This window comes from Ictalurus furcatus, chromosome 2, assembly GCF_023375685.1.
Source record: "Ictalurus furcatus strain D&B chromosome 2, Billie_1.0, whole genome shotgun sequence".
Classification (NCBI taxonomy): Eukaryota; Metazoa; Chordata; class Actinopteri; order Siluriformes; family Ictaluridae; genus Ictalurus; species Ictalurus furcatus.
In genome coordinates, this window is record NC_071256.1 from 3,943,230 (window position 1) to 3,966,485 (window position 23,256).

The following is a 23,256-nucleotide window of genomic DNA, read 5'->3' on the forward strand; positions in this document are numbered from 1 at the left end:
ACATACACACCCAGGATTCTGTGGTGTTTGATTCGTAGTTGGAACTTGCTTGGTGTGAGTGTTGTGGGATTTATTGATGTCTGAGAGAGATTGTTGTGGCTGCTGTGTGTGTGTGTGTGTGTGTGTGTTGCTACATACCTGCGTCACTGACGATATACTGTGCAGTGTTGTTTTTTAAGCGTCTTTTAATCGCTGTCACTGAGTCTCTGAGAGAAACCTGAAACCCCTCCCCCTCGCCCTCCTACACCCTCCCTGTCCAGCCCGCACCCCGGCCGGAGGTGAGAGCAATGAGAGGGATAGAGCGAGGGATTATAAGAAGCGAGAGAAAGAGAGGGGATGGAAAATGAACGTGGACGCTCTTTTGAAAGGGGACATTGTCGTCCTTGTCATCGTTTCATTTCATGAGGGGCGGTTTTTGTTTTCTTTCTGTCTCTCCGACTCTAATCACCTCCGATTCTCTGTTTCGCTCCCTCTTCTTGTTTAAAAACCTCCCTGTCTACTGGCTTCTCTTTCTGTCCATCTCTCTATACGTCTCCGTCTCTGTTTCTCTTTCTCCTCAATGATTTATCTTCCTCTCTCACTCTGATTCTCAATCATTCCCTCTTCTCTCTCTTGCTGTGTCTATCCATACTCCTGTCTGCTTCTGTGGTATCCTCTCCAGCTTGATTTCTCTCTCTCTCTCTCTCTCTCTTTTATTCTCTCTATCATTACGTCTCTAATTCCTCAAGTTTGTTGTCTGCCGCTCTCTCTCTCTCTCTCTCTCTCTCTCTCTCTCTCTCTCATTCTTCATCATCCTCACTTTTTCATAGTCCTATTTTTCTCTTATCCGCTATTTTCTCCCTCTTTTCTCTCTCTCTCTCCCTCTCTCTCTCTATCATCCTGTCTCTAATTCCTCAAGTTTGTTGTCTGCCGCTCTCTCTCTCTCTCTCTTTCTTCATCATCCTCACTTTTTCATAGTCCTATTTTTCTCTTATCCGCTATTTTCTCCCTCTTTTCTCTCTCTCTCTCTCTCTCTCTCATCCCGTCTCTAATTCCTCAAGTTTGTTGTCTGCCGCTCTCTCTCTCTCTCTCTCTCTCTCATTCTTCATCATCCTCACTTTTACACAGTCCTGTATTTCTCTTATCCTCTATTTTCTTCCTCTGTTCTGTCTTTCTCTCTCTCTCTCTCTCTCTCTCTCTCTCTCTCTCTCTCTCATTCTTCATCATCCTCACTTTTACACAGTCCTGTATTTCTCTTATCCTCTATTTTCTTCCTCTGTTCTGTCTTTCTCTCTCTCTCTTTCTCTCTCTCTCTCTCACTCATTCTTCATCATCCTCACTTTTTCAGTCCTGTATTTCTCTTATCCTCTATTGTCTCCCTCTGTTCTCTCTCTCTCTCCGTTTCTGACTCTCTCCATCATCTACGCACGTCCTCCTCTATATGCCTGTATCCCTCTTTCTCTCTTTTTCTACACACATTCCACATTCCATCTCTCGCCTTTCTGCAGTTTTTCCGAACACGAGCCTCCCATTTCTCTCTCTCTCTCCCATCCTCTAATGTTGTCTTCGTCTCTCTCTATCCATCTCCCTCGCTTCCCTCACATTTCGGCTGCCTCTCGCTCAGTTATTCTCTCTAACGGCGTTCCTCTTTTGTTCTTGTCACCATTTCTTTTTCACTCTCTGATTCTCTCTCTCATTCTTTTTTATCTAGCACCTGTTTAATTTTGTATCTGTGACCATTTTCTCACGCCGTCTTACTGATCCTTGAATATTCTCCTACTTTTTCTTTCACTCTCTCTCTCTCTCCCTTCATCTCTCTCTTTCGGTCTTTCTTTCCCAACGAGGCGCTGATCACTCGTTCTCTCCGCAGTTAATTGCGGTTGATATGATCTCATACTAATCTGTATGTCCTGTGGGAGACTGGATACAGATCTATTAGTGCATGCAACTGTGTCGAAGTGTTCAGTGTGTGTGTGTGTGTGTGTGGGTGGGTGGGTGGGTGAGGGTGAATAACCTGATGAGCTACAGTATATCTGTGTGTGTCAGAGGATTTGTCTGTCTGACAGGATGTGAGTGTAGGATTCAGTATGAGATAGCCTATCAGTGCGTGTGATTGGCTAGACCCCGCAGCCCTATGACAGTGTGTAGTGGTATCTGTGTGTGTGCGCGTGTGCGTCTGTGTTTATTTAAATCCTACACACTCGCTGATGTTGTTATTATTCGCACAGCTATCTAATTGATGTTTATTTACAGGTCCTAGTTGACTATAGTGTAGGAAGGACATCAAAATATGATAGGTGATTCCTTGACCGGGGTGCCAAAACTTACCAAAAAGAACCTCTCTCAAGAACGAGCTCACTTTTTAAAAAGGTTTCCCCCATTGATAATGGGTTGTTGTTTTGTTTTGTTTTTCGCTCTTTAATAAGTTACAGGGTTGCGTGTTGTAGCGTGGAATTAGCCAGCGCGCTAAATGTAGTTAACTAGCGAATATCTTTTACCTTTATACTCTATACGTTTACGTGTGTTAAATGGAATGTCAGCGGGACCTCGGTCATGGGATCAGGTTGAGAATTAGCTTAGCTTGATAATTCACTGTTGTTTAAAGGTTAACTAGTTAAAATTTCCCTCCCAGGACCTGTCAGTGGGTCGAGACTAAACTTTCCTCGCTCTCATAACTGCATACCTTTTGCTAATTAGCTTCACTGTAGTTACTGAATAATTCAAAAGTAGTTACTGAATCATGTGACTTTAAATGAATAATTAATAATAAGGTTAATAATCTCTTGATGAGCAGCTGTCAGATAGTGTTAGTTAGCCATTTTTTTGTTGTTGTTGTTTGCTAGCTAGAGTGATGTTTAGATTTCTATCTTGCTTGATAGTTTGCTAGCTAGTTTGGCAGTTTTATAGCTAGCTTGACAATTTGCTAGGTAGCTTGACAGAATACACCTAGTTTGATAGTTTACTAGCTAGTTTGATAGCTTATTTGATCATTTACAAGCTAGTTTGATAGCTAGCTCGACAGTTTGATAGCTAGCTTGACAGTTTGATAGCTTATTTGATCATTTACAAGCTAGTTTGATAGCTAGCTCGACGGTTTGATAGCTAGTTTGATAGCTAGCTTGACAGTTTGATAGCTAGCTTGACAGTTTGATAGCTAGTTTGATAGCTAGCTTGACAGTTTGATAGCTAGCTTGACAGTTTGATAGCTTATTTGATCATTTACAAGCTAGTTTGATAGCTAGCTCGACAGTTTGATAGCTAGCTTGACAGTTTGATAGCTTATTTGATCATTTACAAGCTAGTTTGATAGCTAGCTCGACGGTTTGATAGCTAGTTTGATAGCTAGCTTGACAGTTTGATAGCTAGCTTGACAGTTTGATAGCTAGTTTGATAGCTAGCTTGACAGTTTGATAGCTAGCTCGACAGTTTGATAGCTAGTTTGATAGCTAGCTTGACAGTTTGATAGCTAGCTTGACAGTTTGATAGCTAGCTCGACAGTTTGATAGCTAGTTTGATAGCTAGCTTGACAGTTTGATAGCTAGCTTGACAGTTTGATAGCTTGTTTGATCATTTACCAGCTAGTTTGATAGCTAGCTTGACAGTTTGATAGCTAATTCGATAGTTTGCCAGATAGCGTGACAGTTTGATAGCTTGTTTGATAGCTAGTTTAATTAGATAGTTCTAACCCTCATTATTTAGTTGCTAAATTTCTACTTTTCTCACAAACAAGTTCTCACACAGCTTGTTCAAAAAGTTTGCCTTGGAATCAAACTTCTATCCTGAATCCCTTTAATCGACATGCGCAACTTCCCTGATGAAAAGCAATAGAAACCATTACAGAAATTCTAATGGTTTTAATAGTTATAATGGTTTTAATAGTATTGGTTTTAATGGAAACTATAATTGTCCTTGTAGGTCTCTACAGGTAATGTGTTGGGTTCTATTGGTGGCTTGTTTATGTCTAGTGGAAACCAATACAAACCATAAAATCTTAAGAGAATACGCCCCAAAACACACCACATTTGGTAATGGTTTAATGATATTTGTAATGGAAACAATTGGAATTTCTGTAATGGTTTCTATTGGTTTTTTTTCAGCAGGGTTATCTATTTATGTTATGTCTAACGCTATTTAATATAGTGTCGTTGCGTGAGTATGTTTGTATACATGTGTTTGGGTGTCTGCTAAGCCCTAAAGGTTAATATGCAGCATATACATGGGGTGTAAAAGATAAAAATCACCCCCTTTTTTTTTTTTTTTGACTCCCACACACTCCAAAGACATCTCTTTTCCCTGAGTGAAGACACGTCTCGGCCTGTCTCATACCTCACTCAGTGGAGTATGTCCAGCCTGTGTGTGCATGCGTGTTACAGAAATTACCACATGGCCCGTGTCCTGATCGGTGATTAAGCAGCATATGAGGTCTGATGATTACGATCACCTTCCCGACAATGGAGATATTCAGATAATAAGCGCAGGTTTATTCCTGAGTGACCATAACGTCTGTTCACTTTCCTCGACGCAATTTTAATTTCAGATTTTCACATCTGTCGTCTGAGTCCATGAGCCAGAACTGTTTGCTTTTCAGCACTTACCAAAAGCTCATTTTAAAAAACATATGCTTTTTTTTTTTTTTTTTTTTTAAATAAGATAAGACCTTTAAAAATTTAGACAAATTAAACATTGTTTGAGAAATCATTTCATTTTAAAGGCTTACATTAGTCAAAATGGCAGAAACGTAGCTATGAACAGAGTAGTAAGCTACAAGTTATGGACTTGTAACCTAGAAGTCATGACTTGTAATTAGCTGACTAACTGTTGTTGAATGTATTATGGCAGGAATGTAGCTATGAACTGAACAGATGGACTTGTAAGATACAAGTTATGGGTTTGTGAGCCACAATCTATAACCTATGGACTTGTAAAGTACAATTCATAGACATAACTTCAAGCTATGAACTACAAGTTCTGTACTCGTAAGCTACAAGTTACAATTATGAACTTGTAAGCTACACGCTATGTTATGAAGTGTAATTAGCTCACTATATATAGTTTCCATTCATGTGCAATGGCAGAAACATATATATACATATAGATGGCTGTATAAGGTACAGTTTGTGAATTTGTAAGCTAAAAATTATAGACTTGTAAGTTACAAGTTACGAATTGTAATTAGCTTATGTATATGTTTAGTATATCATGTCTGTGATTAAGTATATTATTGCAGAATTGTAGTTACGAGTTCAACAGATGAATTTGTAAGCTACAAGTTATGGACGTACCAACTACAAGTTAAGTGTAATTAGGTCTCTGTGTATAGTTTTTGTTTGTTTATTATTAAATGTATGATTGTAGAAATGTAGCTATAAATTCAAGAGATGGATGCGTGTGCTACAAATGATGGACTTGTAAGCTACAAGTTATAGACATTTAGCTACAACCTTCTATCTATGTACTTGTAAGGTACAAGTTACAAGTTCTGGACTCGAAGACTACAAGTTTCCGACTAGTTATGAATTTTCTCACTGTGTATTATGTTACTTTCTCTTATTATATGTATTATGGAAGGAATGTAGCTCTAAATTCAACAGATGAATCAGTAAGCTGCAAGTTCTGGTTAAGTGTTGGGCTTAATTTATTATAGGCTCAAGTTATTACATTTAAACCACAGCGACTGCTAAGTATTGTCGTCTCTTAAGACTTTAAAATAAACACACTCCTTTTAAGACTATAATCTTCATGGTCCCACCTGAGTCCTGTCAAGAAGAACAAGAATTTTTGCTTTTTTTAAATAGTATTATGCAATCTCATATGAGAAGAATAATATGACAAGTTTACACCCGTTTCTGGCAAGCGATTACAAAAACCAACGTCACGGTGCCCGAAAAAACCCCCAAAAACAAACAGCTTTACGGTTGTGTGTCGGATTTTTGTATTTGTATGTATCTGTTTGTGTGTGTACGCGGCCTCAGGCGTTACCTCGGCATTGTTCTAGATGACGAGGTTGGCGCTCTTTAGCTCGTTCGCTGAAAGCTCCAGCATGCGGTTTTATTAAGACGAACACATCAATGCTTTTTTTAGTCGGTGGAGCAGAAAGCTGCGTCTTGTAGCCGCTCATTTTGCGAAAGGTCAGCTGAGGCTGTAAATAAAGTGCAGCGTGTTCACTAAACTGCTTTTATAGTGAGTGAGAGTCTGGTTTTCCTGTGTGTGTGTGTGTGTGTGTGTGTGTGTGAGTGCTCGAAGAACCTGTATATTCTATTTAGGGCAAAATGAGCCTTCTTTTTATTTAAATGATTATATATTTTTTTTGACATTTTTGGCTGAAAGTGTAACTTTTTTATTCTTTCTGGGCTTTCCATACTAGGTACTAAAGGTACCGTTGCATAGTAAAGGTGTCCTACAGGTACAACATAAGTGAGTAAGGTATAGTGCGTCAAGCTGTGCTACGTACTGAATATATATAGACATGACGTGCATATCGTACGTGCGACGAAACCATTCCGTGTAGCGTGATCTCGGCAGCGCCGCCGCAGGGGTTCTGACGGAGACGGTCCACCGGTTCGCTCGAACGCTTGTACGGCACGAGTTTATTCCGCACGGTGCGAGATGTTCCAACGCAATAACGCAACCGTGTTGCTGCGTTTTTCATTTAATATGCGCCGAGGTTCTGGGATCTTCTGGGAAATACGCTTTCCTCCACCTTCACTGCCACTGATTGTGAGAAGCAGGAGGATGATTTTCCATCACTGTCATTTAAATTCACTTTAGATACGCACTCGTATATTACATATGGAGGAGGGGGGGGGATGGGGGATAGCCTCCAGATTCAGCACTAACGCTAACGCGGCGGAAATGAACGCAGGATGGATGAATAATGCGCTCATGCTGTACGTAGGAGGGTCCAGACGTCTGGTGTCCACTACTGAGGGAAGATTAATCTGATCTTGCAAAACACGATTCGAATTTCTGTCACTGATGTAAGTGAAAGTAGATGTGTATAGTACGGTACAGTGCTAATTCAGTGGAAGACGTGTTAAGCAGTGAATAAAAGTGCCTGTTGAGAGACCCAGTTGTTGTTGAGATCGTTTAATTGAGTTCTAGAAAAGCAAAGCGCGCAGAATAGAGGTGTAAGTGCCAGAGTAGGTGGGTTTTTTGTTTGTTTTTTTTAGGGGTTCACGCAAGACGTAGGTCTTTAGCTGTTTTTTGAAGACGGTGACGGATTCTGCGTCCGGATTGACGTCGGAAGTTCATTCCAGCACTGAGGGACGGTTAGCGTGAAGGTTCTGGAAAGGGACCTTGAGCCCTATTTGTTTAGGAAGGGAGGACGGACTGTGTCAGGTGTGAATTTTCTCATCCAGGGTTGACGCACTAGACCTGGAAGAGACTGTGAATATAAAGTGTGGATTTCCCCTCTACGCTTTGACCCGTGTTATCTATTTCTTTTGTTTTGTTTTGTTTTTTTTTTACTCACCGATGACTACGATCCAAACCGAGACACGTAAATCGCTGGCGTGAGTCATCCGTTCATTTTTGTCTAAAAGGGAGGATTTGTCGCGTGGATGTGTGCGAGTGTGTTTGCATGCCTGGGCTGGAGTGCCTCTCTGGCCTCGCTCTAATTGAAGCTGACAAAGCTCTCCGTTACTGTGGCTGAAGAGGCTCATTCCGGGCGGGCGAGCGAGCGAGTGAGAGAGAGAGTGGGAGAGAAAATGTTGTCACTGCAGTACCATCAGTTCCTCTCTACATTCATCAAAGCGCTGGACATCAATGGCTACTTGCTCTATTTTCTGACTCACTGAGCCCCTACTGACTGAAAAGAACCCACTCCTCTCCTCTTCTTTGCTCTTGTCGTGTTGCACGTCTTTTCCCTCTTCTTATATCCGTCCAGTACCCTTTTTTTTCCCCACCGGTATGTTCCTGGAACTCTACAGCGACAACCGCAGGTTTGTACCAGTTTACAAACTAAAACATTATACAACTACACAAGCAGTAATGATAAATTCACCCTGTGACGTTATGTGGAAAGCGATAAAGACGCCATGGAGAACAACTGAAGTTATACTCGATATCGATTTGCTTTCTTCCCGCTCCAGAACCGCCGCGTAACCGTTTTCCTCCGAGCTAGCTTGTTTGAACTAGACTACCCTGGTGTGCAACATGTGAGTCAGAATTATTTGCAAAAAAAAAAATAAATAAATAAAATAAACGGATGACAGGCGGTAACACGTCGATCAAGCGATGCGCAAGAGTCGATTAGGTCCGGGAAAATATCGAGTTCCATTGGGGAAAAAAAAAAAAAAACGTGTTTGGATTCGGATTTGGGCTGAGAGTCGGTTTGGAGAGAAGCATGTCGCAGGTGTGAAGATTAGACACGGGATGGCAAAAAACAAGCTTTTTTATCGTGGTGACTAAATGATGCCAGAAGCATTTGGAAACGCTGGAACCGGACCAATTCTGGCAGCCAAGAGCCACCACTTTTTTTCAGTGGAAACGTGTGGAACGGTTTGAGGATTGGTTGGTTGATTTGTTTACTTTATTTATTTATTTGTTTGTTTGTTAGGAGTGTACAACATGGAAATTAAGCGCGTTTGAACACCAGACATCCCATAGAGTTAAAGTATATAGAGAGCAGGCTGGTCACATGATAGCGTTCTTTCCCGGAGAGCCTGCGGCTAGTGAAGTGACCGTAAACCCAATAGTAGTGGAGTGCAACGACCGACATGCCTTATAAACTATACGTGACCATGTTATAATGTTTAAAAAGAGCACTTGATTAGCTTTCAAACAACACCACATACGCGTCTCTGTGGTCTACGGTGCCCGAGGAAGAGGCCACAGGAAGCGGGCACTTTAGCCGACTTTGGAGCTCTATTTCTGCTACGGGGCTCGTTATGTTTCGCATCGTTTTGCGTTGGTTATGATTCGGAAATAAAAGAAATCTTTTCGGTCACAATTTTTCTTCATTCAAATTTCGTTTTGCGAATCGAATCGAATCGTGAGTCAAGTCCAAACGTGACCGTAGTGTATTGTTACCCCACAGTTTGTTTGTTTGTTTGTTTGTTTGTTTGTTTTTCAGTGGTTCTATGTATTTAGTTACTTAGTTGTTTGCTTTGTTTGTCTATTTATTTGTTTGTATGTATGTTAAAGTATTAGAATCTTTGTAAGACCAAGGAGTTTTGAAAATTGTCAAACGGAAAAAAAACAAACAAACAAACAAAAAAAAACGCACATTCCGGACATTGGCATCCCTGTGGGAGGGTTAACTGTGGTCTAGGACACTTCCTCCTCTCTCTCTCTCTGTCCATTGACTGCTGGAATAAGCTCCAAAGCTCCTAACAGTGAGATTAGAGCCAGAGGCTACTGCACATGCTATGCTTTACCAATACACACACACACACACACACACACATACACACACACACGCACACACGCACTCTTTCCCACCCTTTCCACCCCATTGCCGTCTGCACCACTTCCTATGACACATCAAATTACGCCGCTATCAGAATCTGCTCCATCACGCTAAAATGAGGTCATCGCACGTATATCTAACAGCATGTGCCGAGCCGAAGCGGCAATCTGGCCCTCGCATGCTTAATTTCCCCGATTTCCCGGGTGAGTAATTGAAAATTTAGCAGGGAGAAGACTTGAGAGTGGGCGTACGAGGAGTCCGTCTGTGTTCAGTCTCGACACGAATAGCTTTCCTAATTGAAAGAAATGAGCTTATATATTCCACTCATCACCATCTTTCCCAAGCCAAGAAGACCAAAAAAAAGAAACTTTCATAATGAAGTTTTTATAATGAAGTGACATTTCCCTCCTGCTAAAGGTAGAGAGAGAGAGAGAGAGAGAGGACGAAGAGTGGGGGAGGGGTGACATAGACGGAGAGATAGAGGAGAAAGTCGAGGATATTAAAAATCCCCATGCATAATGTAGCTCTAATGTATTCTAATGCAGGACATGATGGAAGCTCACTTCCTCCTGAATTAGCATGAGGTTTCGGAAGGTCGCTAATACCCACGCTAATGTTGCTACCGTTAGCTATCTGGTCTCTGGACAATTTTGCCCGACGTATCACCCCTCAGGTGTGGTTAAAAAAATCAGCGAGTCCGGAGGATGGCATTAACGGCAGTTACAGAGCACTGGTTAAAAGACGGCTCTCATATTAGCATTCAATTTGTTTGTTTTTTTGTTTTTTCTCTCTCTCAAACAGTAATACAGTCAAATATTCAGCTCATCTGAGGTAAATCTCTGAACGATCGCCAACACGAAGTCGCAAATCATCAACCGGTGTCATGCTAATTATTGAATAACCATTTAGTATCCGCATGTGAAACCTAGCGCCATCTGAGGTACATTAGCCAGATCGCTAAGCAGTTAGCAATTAAAATGTAGACAGAATCGACACAGAACGGTTTCGTTTTACCTCAGAAGTAGTAACCCTTAAAAGGTCTTAGGCGTCTAGAACATTTCTTGCTTTCTAGCTTTTGAACAGACCGTCACAAACCTTAGCTTAAGCCCGAAGGCAAAATTAGCATCAAATGAAAATATCTAATTAGCATATTTTTTTGTGTGTGTGTGTGTAGGATTATTTACTTTCTCTACGTGTTTTTTTTTTTTCCTTCTATAAATATTAGATAGAGACGCTAAGCATCATACGTGTAGGCTGATGCAGATGAAATTCCAATGATTTGGAATGGACACTTAGATAAATGGATAGTTGTCATGCTAAATACAGCAGGAACACGCATATAAGACATAACAACAGCGTGTGAGGACCTCTCCGTGTCCTCCAGTAATAGCCGGGCTGTCCGTCCCGTCCTCCATCTCTACGGTAAAGAGTCGACTGTCGCGAAAGGCCCCTTTAGCCTCGCGCGCCAAACCGCCCATCATGTGACAGACAAACAGTGAAGAGGGTAAAATATCCAATTACTCAGCCACGAACCTTCTCAAGTGTACAAGTGTCATATTAAATTGCAACCCCTCGCCATCGGCATCGCTATACGCCTCGTCCTCTCGGGTAATTGACACTCGGCGCATACGATGACTGTCAGTGCAGCAACCGGCGAAGAAACGTGACCGAAAGACAGCTTAGCAGCGACGTTAGAACCGGAGCTCGGCTTAGAAAACGTCAGTTAAGGACCGTTCCTGAGCTAGATAGCTTTTACAGCTTTGCGTATGTGTGTTTTATTTTATAATATGATACCGAACGTCTAGCGATCTGTTAGCACGTGTGTGTGTGTGTGTGTCCTAGCGACGCTGATGCAGGCGCACCGTTTGAGTTCGATTACACGAGACGTGTCAAAACAGAGTTCGACTGGTGCGGTCCGGAGGCGCACGCTGTCGTTCAGATTAGCGTCAGATGCTCGAACGCGGATATAATCCGCAGTCTGTCGTTCACGAACGGGTCAGAGCAAAGACCCCGAGCAGCGAGGTCACGACCTCCAGCGGTTACCCCTTAACGCTTTTCACGGATCAGCTAAAGGTTCTCGTAAGAGGGTTTTTTTTTTTTTTGTGTGTGTGTGGGGGGCGGGGTTATATGAACGTTTACACGTCTTGATAAAGACGGTTACTAACAGGTGGCTAAACGGTACTACAGAGGTTGTCGGGGGAATTAAACGTCATCACACCGAACAGGAAATCTCATCCACTACATCCTCGTCGTGTTTATACTCGCGCCCTTGCAACGCAAACTTGTAGATTCATCAATTTATGGTATTTTCCGATTGTATTGTTGTTGTTTTTTTTTTAAATAAAGATTGAAAGACACGTTGCTAGGACGGGTTGAACGCAGGAAACTAGCGTAGCATACGGTAATGTAGACGGATGTCATTTCGGCTCGTGCTAAAACAAACAAACAAAAAAAACGTGATTATTATTATTATTATTATTATTATTATTATTATTATTATCATAGAAATGGCACCACAATAAATGGGTAATAACATGATGATCAACAGGCGTGATGGCAAAAAAACGACAAAAAGAGAGATGAAAAAAGGTGAAGGATCGTAGCAAGGTGCCGTCACGCGCTTGTGGGTAATCGGAATGATGATCAGCGGATACATAAAAGATATAAAAATGCTTGTGGAGTCTCGGCCGTCTTTTGGGGGCGCAGGAGGCACTCACACGGTTGGAATTAATTCGAGTTGATTGGCGTTCGAGACGCTTTTCTTTTTTCCTCCTGGCTGGGATGAGGTCTTCCGCTGTTTGCTCAGTAATTGAAATTTCCATTACCAGCCGTAAACATTCGGGAGCGTCCGCGTGCATATTCATCACAGTCGAGAAGTGCGTACGTGTGTGTACTGTTTGCAGTATCGGATCCAGTGGGCTGATGTTTGTGGAGTTTACATATACAGTAGCTGTCGCAACTTTTCTGAGTCTTTCTCTCGGTGTGTTTCAGCTCCATCTCAGGTCAGCGAGGTGATAAAGGAGCGCGTGCTGGAGCACAGCGTCCAGCTCTCGTGGCAGGAACCCGAGCACCCCAACGGAGTCATCACCGAATATGAGATCAAGTACTATGAGAAGGTGAGTCGATTAAAGTCGGAGAAATGATCGAGGGAGAAGGTAGCAATGAGAAATCCAGAGAGAGAGAGAGAGAGAGTGAACGCGTAGGTGTGTGTGTTTTGAAAGCAGGAAGAATGCTCTCCTGTCTCCGCGTTTGAGTTCGACGCTGTGTGGGTACCTGTCTGTCATCACCCCGGTTTTCTCGCCTTCCCTTGTGCTCTACGCTGTAGATTCGCATTCTCCCTGCCCGCAAACAGACGAATCAGGTCTCTCACACGTTCCTCTAGTAATCGCAATGACGAATAAGGCACTCGGGAGGTTTTCTTTCACATACTAGAAGATATCAGCGGTGCCGTGGAACGCCTCGCAACTTACAGGACTTCAAGGATCTAACCGCTCACACTTTCTCTCGGATACCACAGCACACGTTCAGACGTCTTGCCTCGAAGGGTCAGCACAAAGGGCGACCTTTGGGTGTTACGGCGTACGGATAAATAATTTCCCCCGTAGCCTTCTTCAGCTTTCACTACTTTTCCTTCCTAGCATCTTCTAGCTCCAGTGGAAACCATCAGACACCAAAGATTTATATTCTCATAAAAAAAAAAAAAACGTCGGCCGAGTCTTTCCTGTAACTCACACTCATCTAAGAGTTAACACAAAAGCTTTGAAACACACACACACACACACACACACAAAAAAGGGAGAGGTTTAAAGATCAGTCGGTTTCCTGGGCTGATCCAGCGCTGTGGTTGGAAAATTAGAGGCGAGCGTTCCCTCAATAATCCTTAACGTTAAGTTAACAACATGTGTGCGAGAGAAAGAGAAGCAGATCGTATGCAAACCTCTCGAGACTCGAGCCCATTGTACACCGAGTGCTGCTCTCGACAGCTTTCTTTCTCACAGTTACCACAGTAACGCGCGTGCGAAGGCTGACGTTCTTTCGATATCATTCCTCGACGTGTTTGGGGGGTGGGGGAAGGGGGGGGCAGCGAAACCCTTGCAGGTCCTCGGATAAAAAGCGCTTGGAGCGCCAGGCGTAAAGCGCCTGGAGAAAGTATTTGTTTCCTTCAGCATGAATAGAGAAAATCATTGTGTGTGTTTGCTTGTTTTTAATGTAAAGGACCAGAAAGATCGCATCTACTCGACGGTCAAGTCCAAGTCCACGTCGGCCACGGTGAACAACCTGAAGCCCAGCACGGCGTACGTGTTCCAGATCAGAGCGTTCACCTCGGCCGGGTACGGCATCTTCGGGCCCAGGCTCGAGGTCACCACCAAGGACGAGTCGTCAGGAAGCGGTATGGATTACATGATGTGTTTGTGGTCCGTGATAGTCGTTTATGAGTCCCTTGTTTGTCCCGAGCAGTTAAACTTCAGAGAAATCCTCCAGGTCTGGCACATTCTTTGCTTTTTTCCGGCATCTCCTACGTATTTGACCCCTTTCAAACAGTTCGCTATAGGATGTTGAGATCCATCTTTTGACACCGAGGAGAACCGAGGGACTCGTACGTGACTATTACGAAAGGTGCGAACGTTACACATTAAGATACAGGTGGGGGGGGGGGGTGTAAACTTTTGAATACGATGATCCGTGTTCGCAGTGTTTACTTTTTATTTGTTTTTATTCCGACGTTCTTTTCACCGCTTGTCTTGGCAAATGAAAAGTCCTTTTAAAGAAAAACAAAAACAGCCCCCGCAACCCTTTCCGTTTCCAGTCCTTTCGGCCTGGTCACCGACAAGGTCAGCGACAAGGTCAGCGGCGTCTGCGCTCGCTCGCGGGTCAGAAGGCGCTCAGCGAAACACGGAAAAGCCTATAAATAGACTTCCTCGTTGACCGCACACAGCTGCGCCCGTCCATCCGTTACCGTTCTCCGTGACTCCGCCTCGCGCTCGCATCCAGTTCTCGACCACGCCCCCAGTGCGACCTTCAGCGTTTTTCAAACACGGTTGCCATCATAAGAGAAACAAAATGACCGGCAATTAGGAGGAATTGAAAATACGTAATGAAGAGAATATTGTGTTCCTTTAGTCATATCGCTGTTAGTTTTATTTCTAAAGCAATCGTTTATCCATGATTTATCCACATCAGAAGAGTTCCCAACGAGTTGCCAGATCTCAGCGTTCTGCGGTTTTCCTGCTCCGAGCCGGTATTCGAGCAGGACTACGCCGTACACACACACACACACACACACACACAACAAAAAGTGCGAACGCCTGTCAAAATCCCCACCATGACATGCTCTTTAAATACTGCTGTCTCGCTGTATAATTTATCGAGCCGGAGCCGCATATCCTGTTCCCTCAGCACTCTGTCGACGCGAGTGCTCTTTTAGCGGCGGAGAGAAAGCGGTTCCGAACGTGAAACGCTCCAACCTGAATGTGTCATTGTTTCAAATGAAGGGCAGCACGTTACCGCTGGGAACTATTAAGCCCAATTTCAGAAACAGTAGAACCGTGCACTCGGAGAGAGCCCCTAAAATAGACCAGAAATGCAGCCGGGGAAAGAAAAAGAAAAAAAAAACATTTTTAAGGGGGTTACGCTGATTTCTAACTCTCGTGTATACGCCGGGACGCGCGTAGTTCCTACGATCGAACGAGTCTGAACGCTGTAGATGGGAGCGGACGGAATTTGTCGGAATCAGCGAGCAAGGGCGGTACCGAGATACGGGATTGGATTTCCACGTCGTAGGAGTAAAGGGGTGGAGTTTATGTTTCACAATTTGCATATAATAAAGACGTGGAGTTGTATTAACGTACGATCGGTTTAATGTGGTTGTGTTATGTAATCGCAGGCTGTTTTAACAACCCGTGCTTTCTTTGTGTGTGTGTGTGTGTGTGTGTGTGTTAGCCACGATTGTGTCGAGCGAGCAGAACCCGGTCATCATCATCGCCGTGGTGGCAGTAGCCGGCACCATCATCCTGGTGTTCATGGTGTTCGGCTTCATCATCGGGAGAAGGTACGCTCTCGCGGCCCCCGTTGACTCGCCGCTCCTGTGAGTCTCCTCCGCTCCGGCATGTGCTTGCCTTTTGTTTCCTGTCTCTCGCGGGCGTCACGGTGGATTCTTCCCCTCCACACACACACACCCCCCTCCCCCCCACCTTGAGCTGATCACACTCACCCATCAGCATGCCACTTGTGTCACCAGTGTCCATGCCTAGGAACGAGAACGTGCTATTTATTTATTTATTTGTTTGGTTTTGCATGTTTTTTTTTGTTTGTGAGGTTTTTTTTTCATATGGATGCTGTAGAAAGGAATGATGTTCCGGAAAAGGATGAAAGTCCACTTTGTTTCCTTTCGCTGATGTGTGTGTGTGTGTGTGTGTGTGTTTCATCCTCTCCCATCCCGTCCAAGCATGCCTGTGTGTGGCTGAATGCTGTGCTCGAATCTGATTGGTCAGAACAGCAGTTCTGATATGTTATCGTTTCCGGCTAATTCGGAGGGACTTGTAGGGTGTTTAAGCCTAAAAAATATATATTTTTTTTTTAAAAAAACATTATTTAATAAAAAAAAAACTATTTGTTAAAAAAAAGTTAGTTAGTTGTATCAGTTGTGACTTGGTTCAACCTGTTTACAGTCTCTCTCTCGCTCTCTCTCTCTCTCTCTCTCTCCCTCTCTCTCTATCTGTCTCGCACTCTCTCTCTCTCTCTCTCTCTCTCTCTCTCTCTCGCTTTCTCTCTCAAGGCACTGTGGCTACAGTAAAGCAGACCAAGAGGGAGATGAAGAGCTGTACTTCCAGTGTGAGTATCAGGATTTGCTAGCATGACCGCACACACATATACACACCCTCAAGCGGTAAAAGTTTATTAGGAAAGAGAAGGAGGCGTGTTGCGTTCATCGTAGCGGTTAAACGTTGCTTTGCGTCCCCTCAATATTTCAGCACCAGAATTAGCATCGCCTCAGTTCCCAACATTTCAAATCGTGTTCAACCTTGCTAGCTAGTGTTAGCATTTTTCCTCTGTCCTGTCAGAGCTAAGAGTCATTCCAGAGCATTGTAATGAGACTGTTAGAGTTGGGGGAGGAAAGGGAGGGAGCGGGGGTTGTACTCAGAGCGAGGATATTGAGTTACATCGAGTTGTAAATAAACAACAATTAGCAATGCCCTTCCTTAACACTTTAGCACCGGTATTAGCATCTCTTGTCTTTCCTGTCAGAGCCGAGTCGCTTCAGTTCTCAATATTTTAGCTAAACGTTGCTAAAATATCATAAACTTGTTTGTCTTTGGTCAAGTTTTGCCAGTGTTCTAAAAACACAGCAAAAAATGAGGCGTTTTAGCAATATTTTAGCATCGGAATTAGCATCTTCTCTATCTGCTGTTACAGTAAATAAAAAATAAAAAAAACAACTTAATTTTCAAAAACATTTCAACAGTACTATTAGCGTCTCTGTTTATCACGGATTTACACATAATAAGAGAGCTCCACGCACAGGATACTAGCATGAGCATTAGCATCTCGCCTCATTCCTGTCAGAGCGCTTCACGTGCCGACATTTCAGCATTACTTTACGTTATTTCTTTTCTGTTATGGCTAACATATGGTGTCATATATGCTGTTTTTTTTTTTTTTTTCTTCTCCTGCAAAGTTTTGTGAGCTTCACCGTTTCGAAAACATCAATAAGAGAGACGCTTTCCCTCCATAGGCTAGCATCCGTGTTAGCAACTTCTTCAAGGCACTTCAGGTTCACTAACGTGGTTTTAACAAGCACATTAGCATGTCCGTTTGACGTGAATAAGATGGGTCATCTTACATGTTCTAGCATTTCTAAATCTTCTGAGAGGAAAGCCATCCTCGGGACGTTTTTAGCATGAACATTCGCATTCCAGAGAGTTTAAACCATTCCAGAGCGCTTCAGTTCCTAGACTTTCAGCATTAGCATAAAAGTTTCCGTTATCATGGCTAAGGTACTGCGATCTCTGGGTTCTTAAGTCGTCGCTCATAAAGTCACGGCAAATATACTGAACCGATACTGAAAGTTATTCCGAGTCAAGTGAAGTTTAGTCAGCTCCAATATTTAAAAAAAATGAAAACAGGTCAGTAAAAATGAGAAATGAGAGCGCTCTCTTGTCCCAGACACTTGCTAGCATCAATGCTAGCATCTCTGCTGTCAGGCTAAGATATTACGCTCTTGGATTGTTCTGCCTGGGATGCTAAGCCCCTGCTCTCAGGCCTTTCACCCAACAAACCTGTATCCCTCAGCACTCGCTAATGAAGCCCCTAGAGATGACCGTGCCGCCGGCCTCCCCAGACTAGCTCCGCTAACGATGCGCTGTAGGCAAACTGCTGATTTGGAAACAAAGGGTCAAGGTGGCAGCGCTAGCTCCCACGCGTGCAACGTGACTAGTGGCGCTCGCTAGCACGCGAAGTGCATGCTGAGTACCTGCCAAGCCGCTCCGCTAGCAAACAAAAGGGCAAGGAAGCTACAAACAAGGAGCTGCCAAGTTAATAAAGTGCCCTTGCGCTCAGAGTCGAGATGGCGATGTTAGCCGGGTCAGCCCAAGGAGCGCTCGCTGCGCGCGCTCCTAATTTGTCAGAGACGCAGGGATAAGGCTCGTCGTATCAGCGGCGCTGACAGGTCGGACAGACTCTGTAATTACAGGAATACGAGGAACATCAGCCTCAGTAGGCCGCCATGTTTACACCGCTAGCAGAGTTCAAACAACGTCTGTATTCGCACCGGTTTCCGACAAGCGCCAGCAGATTACTTCCGTTTGATCATTCAATTACTCGTTAGCAAACCTTAGCCGATTTTAACGCAGCATGACGCGGCCCGGTAGCGTCTGAAGCAGTTTCATTTAAACGGGCCGGCGTATCAGAGCTGACAGGTAGGATTATAATTAGCGCGTTCGAGAGGGAGGGAACATGGCGGGCATTAATTAGGTAACGAGTACTCTGGGGTGGGGGTGGGGGAGTTATGTATATGCGTCATTAGCTAGCTTAATTACGTGGGTCAACAGGAATCTAAATTGTAGTTGTAAAATGCAAAACCAAATTAAACTCCGTGACACTGTACGTGTTTAGCGCAAATATGTATTCCTGTCATTTAGCTCGGTGAGGTGTTTTTTGTTGGGGTTTTTTTTTTTCCCCCCCTCAAGGGGAAGTGTAGCAGCTTGGGTTTCCTTTCATTTTCTTTAAAGCACCCGCGAGCTAAAAATAGCCAGCTTAGCGTTTTACCCCAAGGCTAATTCATTTCCGGCGTCAGAGTCCGCGGCTTCTAAACCCGAGCCGCGTCTCGCAGAGTACAAACAGCGCACCAGATTTGCGACAGCCATTAGGCAGCAAGCGACAGCTCCATACGTCTCCGGTTTGCCGCACTCCTAACCTCCCCGCGTAGCTCCATCCGGGGAAGCTCCCGGTCGACGAAACGACCGAATGACGTTTCGATTCCCGGTTTGAGGAAGAATTCAGCCAAAAGATCTGACACTTTGCACTACAAAATTTCTAGCTAGCTGGCTCCGCCCATCGCATTTAATCGTAACAGTAAATCCTCTTACCCTTCTGCAGTTAAATTTCCAGGCACCAAAACCTACATCGACCCCGAAACCTACGAAGACCCCAACAGGGCCGTGCATCAGTTCGCCAAGGAGCTGGACGCCTCGTGCATCAAGATCGAAAGAGTGATCGGCGCAGGTGAGATCTCTTTTCCTCAAACACACACACACACACACACGCACATATAGAGACACAGTGCATTGCTTGTTCATTACTGTGATAGCAAAATATTTATTCCTTCAGCAACCCTTGCTGCATTCCTCTCTTCTGATTATTAATAGCTCCTTTGTGGGAAGAGAGGGTTGCAGGGCGGAGGGTGAAGTCGTAGCGTAATTAATATATCTCCTCAGGAGAGAATGCGCAAGGATGCGTCATCGTTTGATAAATTGCTACCGCTACTTTCGTACTGCTCTGATGCAAAGGTGTTACACAAAACAGGATGTATGCAGTTATGGCTTGAGGCACACATATGTGTGTGTGTGTGTGTGTGTGTTAGGAGAGTTCGGCGAAGTGTGCAGCGGTCGCCTGAAGCTTCCTGGGAAGAGGGATGTCCCCGTGGCCATCAAAACTCTCAAAGTGGGCTACACGGAGAAGCAAAGGCGGGACTTCCTGTGTGAGGCGAGCATTATGGGACAGTTCGACCATCCCAATGTGGTCCATCTAGAAGGCGTGGTCACCAGAGGTCAGTTCCCTCACACACAGTAACGTCGCCGTACCTCACAGGATCCGCTTAGCACTTTGAGTCATTTGAATCGCGACGTCACGAAGTCCTTTTAACCCAATCAGAGCGCGGCACGCAAATTAGAAGGGGATGTCGTCATGCGTGGGAAAAACTATCGCTACAGGACGTGCAACTGACAGGAAGCGATAGCTTAGCACGCTCGCCGCTTCCGTGAAAAGCCGACTCGCGTATAAGCGCGGTTTGGTTTGTGATGTCGGAAAATCCCCACGAAATATGCAAATTATCCGAGAGCGCTATGTATGGAATGCGTATCCGTGCGCTTGGGTATTTACGAGCGAAACTGTTATTGTGGTTTGTTTTTTTTTTTCAGTGAATCACTGCGAGTATGACAATACACATGAGCGGTAGAGTTGTTTACAATTAGCCTACCATGCATATTCATCGCTTAGTAGAAAGATTCCTTAGGTGTTTCTTGTTCATTTCAAATTCCGTGTTCGCGACTTTCCGTTTCAATGCATCTCAAACGCCCTAAAAGTGTAAATACAACTAATTCAGCTCAGATGATCAGTTTATTACCTTCCCACAGCTGCGTACTCGTACGCATCGTATCCGTAGCGCGTTAAATAAAGCCGACATCTGTGTTGTTTCGGATGGGGGTGTTTTTTTTTGTTTTTTTTTAAACTTGTGCAAAGCTGCGAATGAGCTACTTTGTGCACGTTAAACAGAAACAATGCACTTCGCCACTTGGCTTTTAGAGCGCCGCTTGAGTTATTTTCCCTCATTACGGCTTCGCACGCTAAGTGGATGGAGTTTAGCTTCACTACTCCTAATGACGTCTAATGGAGTTTCGCGCTTCTGTTTGCCAGGGAAGCCGGTCATGATCGTCATCGAGTACATGGAGAACGGCGCGTTAGACGCCTTCCTCAGGGTGAGCACGACGACCAGGTTTCCTTTATCGATGCGTTTTTCATTTGAAAGCATTATCTTTGGAAAATTTGATTTAAACTAATCTGAGCTAGTCGGTTTTTGCGAGCTAGGGTTTGATTTGTTTTGGGGGTTTTTTTTTCCCACTCAGAAACATGACGGGCAGTTCACGGTAATCCAGCTGGTCGGTATGCTGCGCGGCATCGCCGCCGGGATGCGCTACCTCTCGGACATGGGCTACGTGCACCGGGACCTAGCGGCGCGCAACATCCTCGTCAACAGCAACCTCGTCTGTAAAGTGTCCGACTTCGGCCTGTCCAGAGTGATCGACGATGACCCCGAGGCCGTCTACACCACCACTGTGAGTCGAGAAAACCCCCGGATGAGAGAACCCGATTCGAGCATGTTCTGTTCGGTACACAATTACTATTAGAACTTTGAAATGCGTCCGTCGGTCAATGACTTCAGGTGACGGGCGAATAAGTAGTGAACAAAACCCGAGGGGGGCATACCGTGACTTCTCTTTTGGTTGGTGTTTTTAGGGGAAGATGCAGGCTGTAATGAATGTGATGTTTACCCCAGCCACTGACCTGCATTTTACTGAACAGGGCGGAAAGATCCCGGTTCGGTGGACAGCCATGGAAGCCATCCAGTACCGTAAATTCACATCAGCTAGCGACGCGTGGAGTTACGGCATCGTCATGTGGGAGGTCATGTCCTACGGCGAACGGCCGTACTGGGACATGTCCAATCAAGACGTGAGTCACTTTTTCATGCAGATTGTATAGTTCGAACCATTTGTAGCACCGTGCCGGTTAAAAAGCATTTCAAAGTTGTGTATTTTTGCACGCATTACCGTTAATACGGTATAAACCGTTAATAGAAATAACACGCCCCATTTTGACGTGCATTACCCACCCTTACTTTTTTAACCGCGTACTTGTTTCCTATTATTTTCCTGTAATGAATACCTCGTAATAGTTACCGAAAGTAATAATCGGAATGTTTAAGGGCTTTAATTAATAATATATAGTCCATCATATGGCTTCAAAGTAAATTGTAATCTTCGAGTACTGTTTGAATGTTCATATATATTTAAGAATTTAAAATCTCACGTTATACTTTTAAAACATGTTAAAACATTGGGTTTTTTTGTTTGTTTGTTTGTTTTTTTAAAGAGTGCATTTACTAAAAGTTTTATGTTTAATATAGTGTCCTAAAAGGGACATCTCGTAGTTACAGTGGGGGAAATATTGGACGCGTCGACATTTTTTTTTTCACGAAATATATCCACGTGAAATTTTACACCAGGCATCGGTATTACGTCAAGAAATCCGGAAATATAAAACACCGCGGCGGATTATTTTCTTCATACAGGAAGCGCCTTGAATCCGTCATTACAAACGATTAAGAGGTAAAATTAAATAAATTTCACTTAGCGTGTTCAGTACGTTTTTTCCCGTGTCGTAACGCTTTATTACACATAACTATCATTCATGGACTTTAACGTGTGGATTTCTTTCTATGTGTGGATTTCTTGAGTTAATACCAAAGTCTGGTGAAAACTTCATGTGGATAACCTCGTTGGAAAAATATTTGCTGAATAAAATGTTCAAGACTTCTTTTCCTCCACTGTAAGTGCGTAGTTCATTTCCAAACCGTTGGCTGAAATGGCCATAAAGTGCACGGTTTATGTAAGTTCTACCATGCAGGGGTTTTATTTGATAGCTGACGTAGTGAGCGTGTACAGTGAAAAAGACGTGCGTGTATTGGCGGGGGGGCGTGCATTTGAAAAAGTCTGACATCAAGCTAATGATAAGCTTGATATTTAAATATCATTGACGGGATAAGTACCGAGCGTAACTGAACCACTTGCCATCATTGATGGAACAATGAATTCTGAAGGAATATTAAAGGAAAATGTCAGGACATCGGTTCATGAACTGAATCTGAAGGGAAAGTGGGTCAAAGAACGGTTAAAGAAGAATAAAGTGAATGTTTTGGAACGGCCGAGTCAAAGTCTTGACCTTAATCCAATAGAAATGTTGTGGAAGGACCTGAAGCGAGCAGTTCGTGTGAGGAAACACACCAACATCCCAGAGTTGAAGCCGTTCTGTACTGAAGAACGGGATAAAATCCCTCCGATCCGATCAACAGTTACGGCAAACGTTTATCTGCAGTTATTGCTGCACAAGGCGGTCACACCACATACTGAAAACAAAGGTGCACATACTTTTGCCGTTCACAGATATGTAATATTGGATCATTTCCCTCATAATAACTAAATGACCAAGTGTAATAATTTTGTCTCATTTGTTTAATCGGGTTCTCTTCATCTCCTTTTAGGACCCGTGTGAAAATCCGATGATGTTCTAGTTCACTCCGTGTTCTCGTTCATGTAGCATCTAATCCTTTAAGAAAATGAATTTAAAAAAAAAAAAAAAAAAAAAAAGTGTCGTTATTTGAATACACAAATTTTTTTTTTTTTTTTTTTTTTTTTCTCCAGTACCTAAAAATTCAAGCACAAATTTGAAAGGAATTTGACAGCCCCGGTGCGTAGTAATCCTTCATTCGCAGCGTGAGTTTATTTGTCTTCATTTACGAAATAAATGTACTTCATCATGGAGTCTGGAGTCGCGCTTTCTCCACCTCTCATGCTGTTCCAGCAGAGGGGAAAAAA

At 43.6% G+C, this 23,256-nt stretch overlaps 1 protein-coding gene across 6 annotated transcripts in view; it reads left to right on the forward strand.

Annotated features, from left to right (window-relative positions):
• Positions 1–23,256, forward strand: part of epha7 (eph receptor A7) — a 75,355-nt gene that overhangs the window by 46,611 nt on the left and 5,488 nt on the right. For 2 of the 6 annotated variants that reach the window (XM_053643880.1, XM_053643865.1), the window contains 9 exons: positions 12,380–12,504; positions 13,604–13,778; positions 15,329–15,437; positions 16,164–16,219; positions 18,983–19,108; positions 19,467–19,652; positions 20,519–20,580; positions 20,728–20,937; positions 21,119–21,334. In XM_053643880.1, coding sequence (XP_053499855.1) covers positions 12,380–12,504; positions 13,604–13,778; positions 15,329–15,437; positions 16,164–16,219; positions 18,983–19,108; positions 19,467–19,652; positions 20,519–20,580; positions 20,728–20,937; positions 21,119–21,334 — 1,265 coding nt within the window. Of the gene's footprint in view, positions 1–12,379; positions 12,505–13,603; positions 13,779–15,328; positions 15,474–16,163; positions 16,220–18,982; positions 19,109–19,466; positions 19,653–20,518; positions 20,581–20,727; positions 20,938–21,118; positions 21,335–23,256 lie in introns of all 6 variants that reach the window. The other 4 variants (XM_053643890.1, XM_053643871.1, XM_053643905.1 and 1 more) reach the window with 3 other exon arrangements.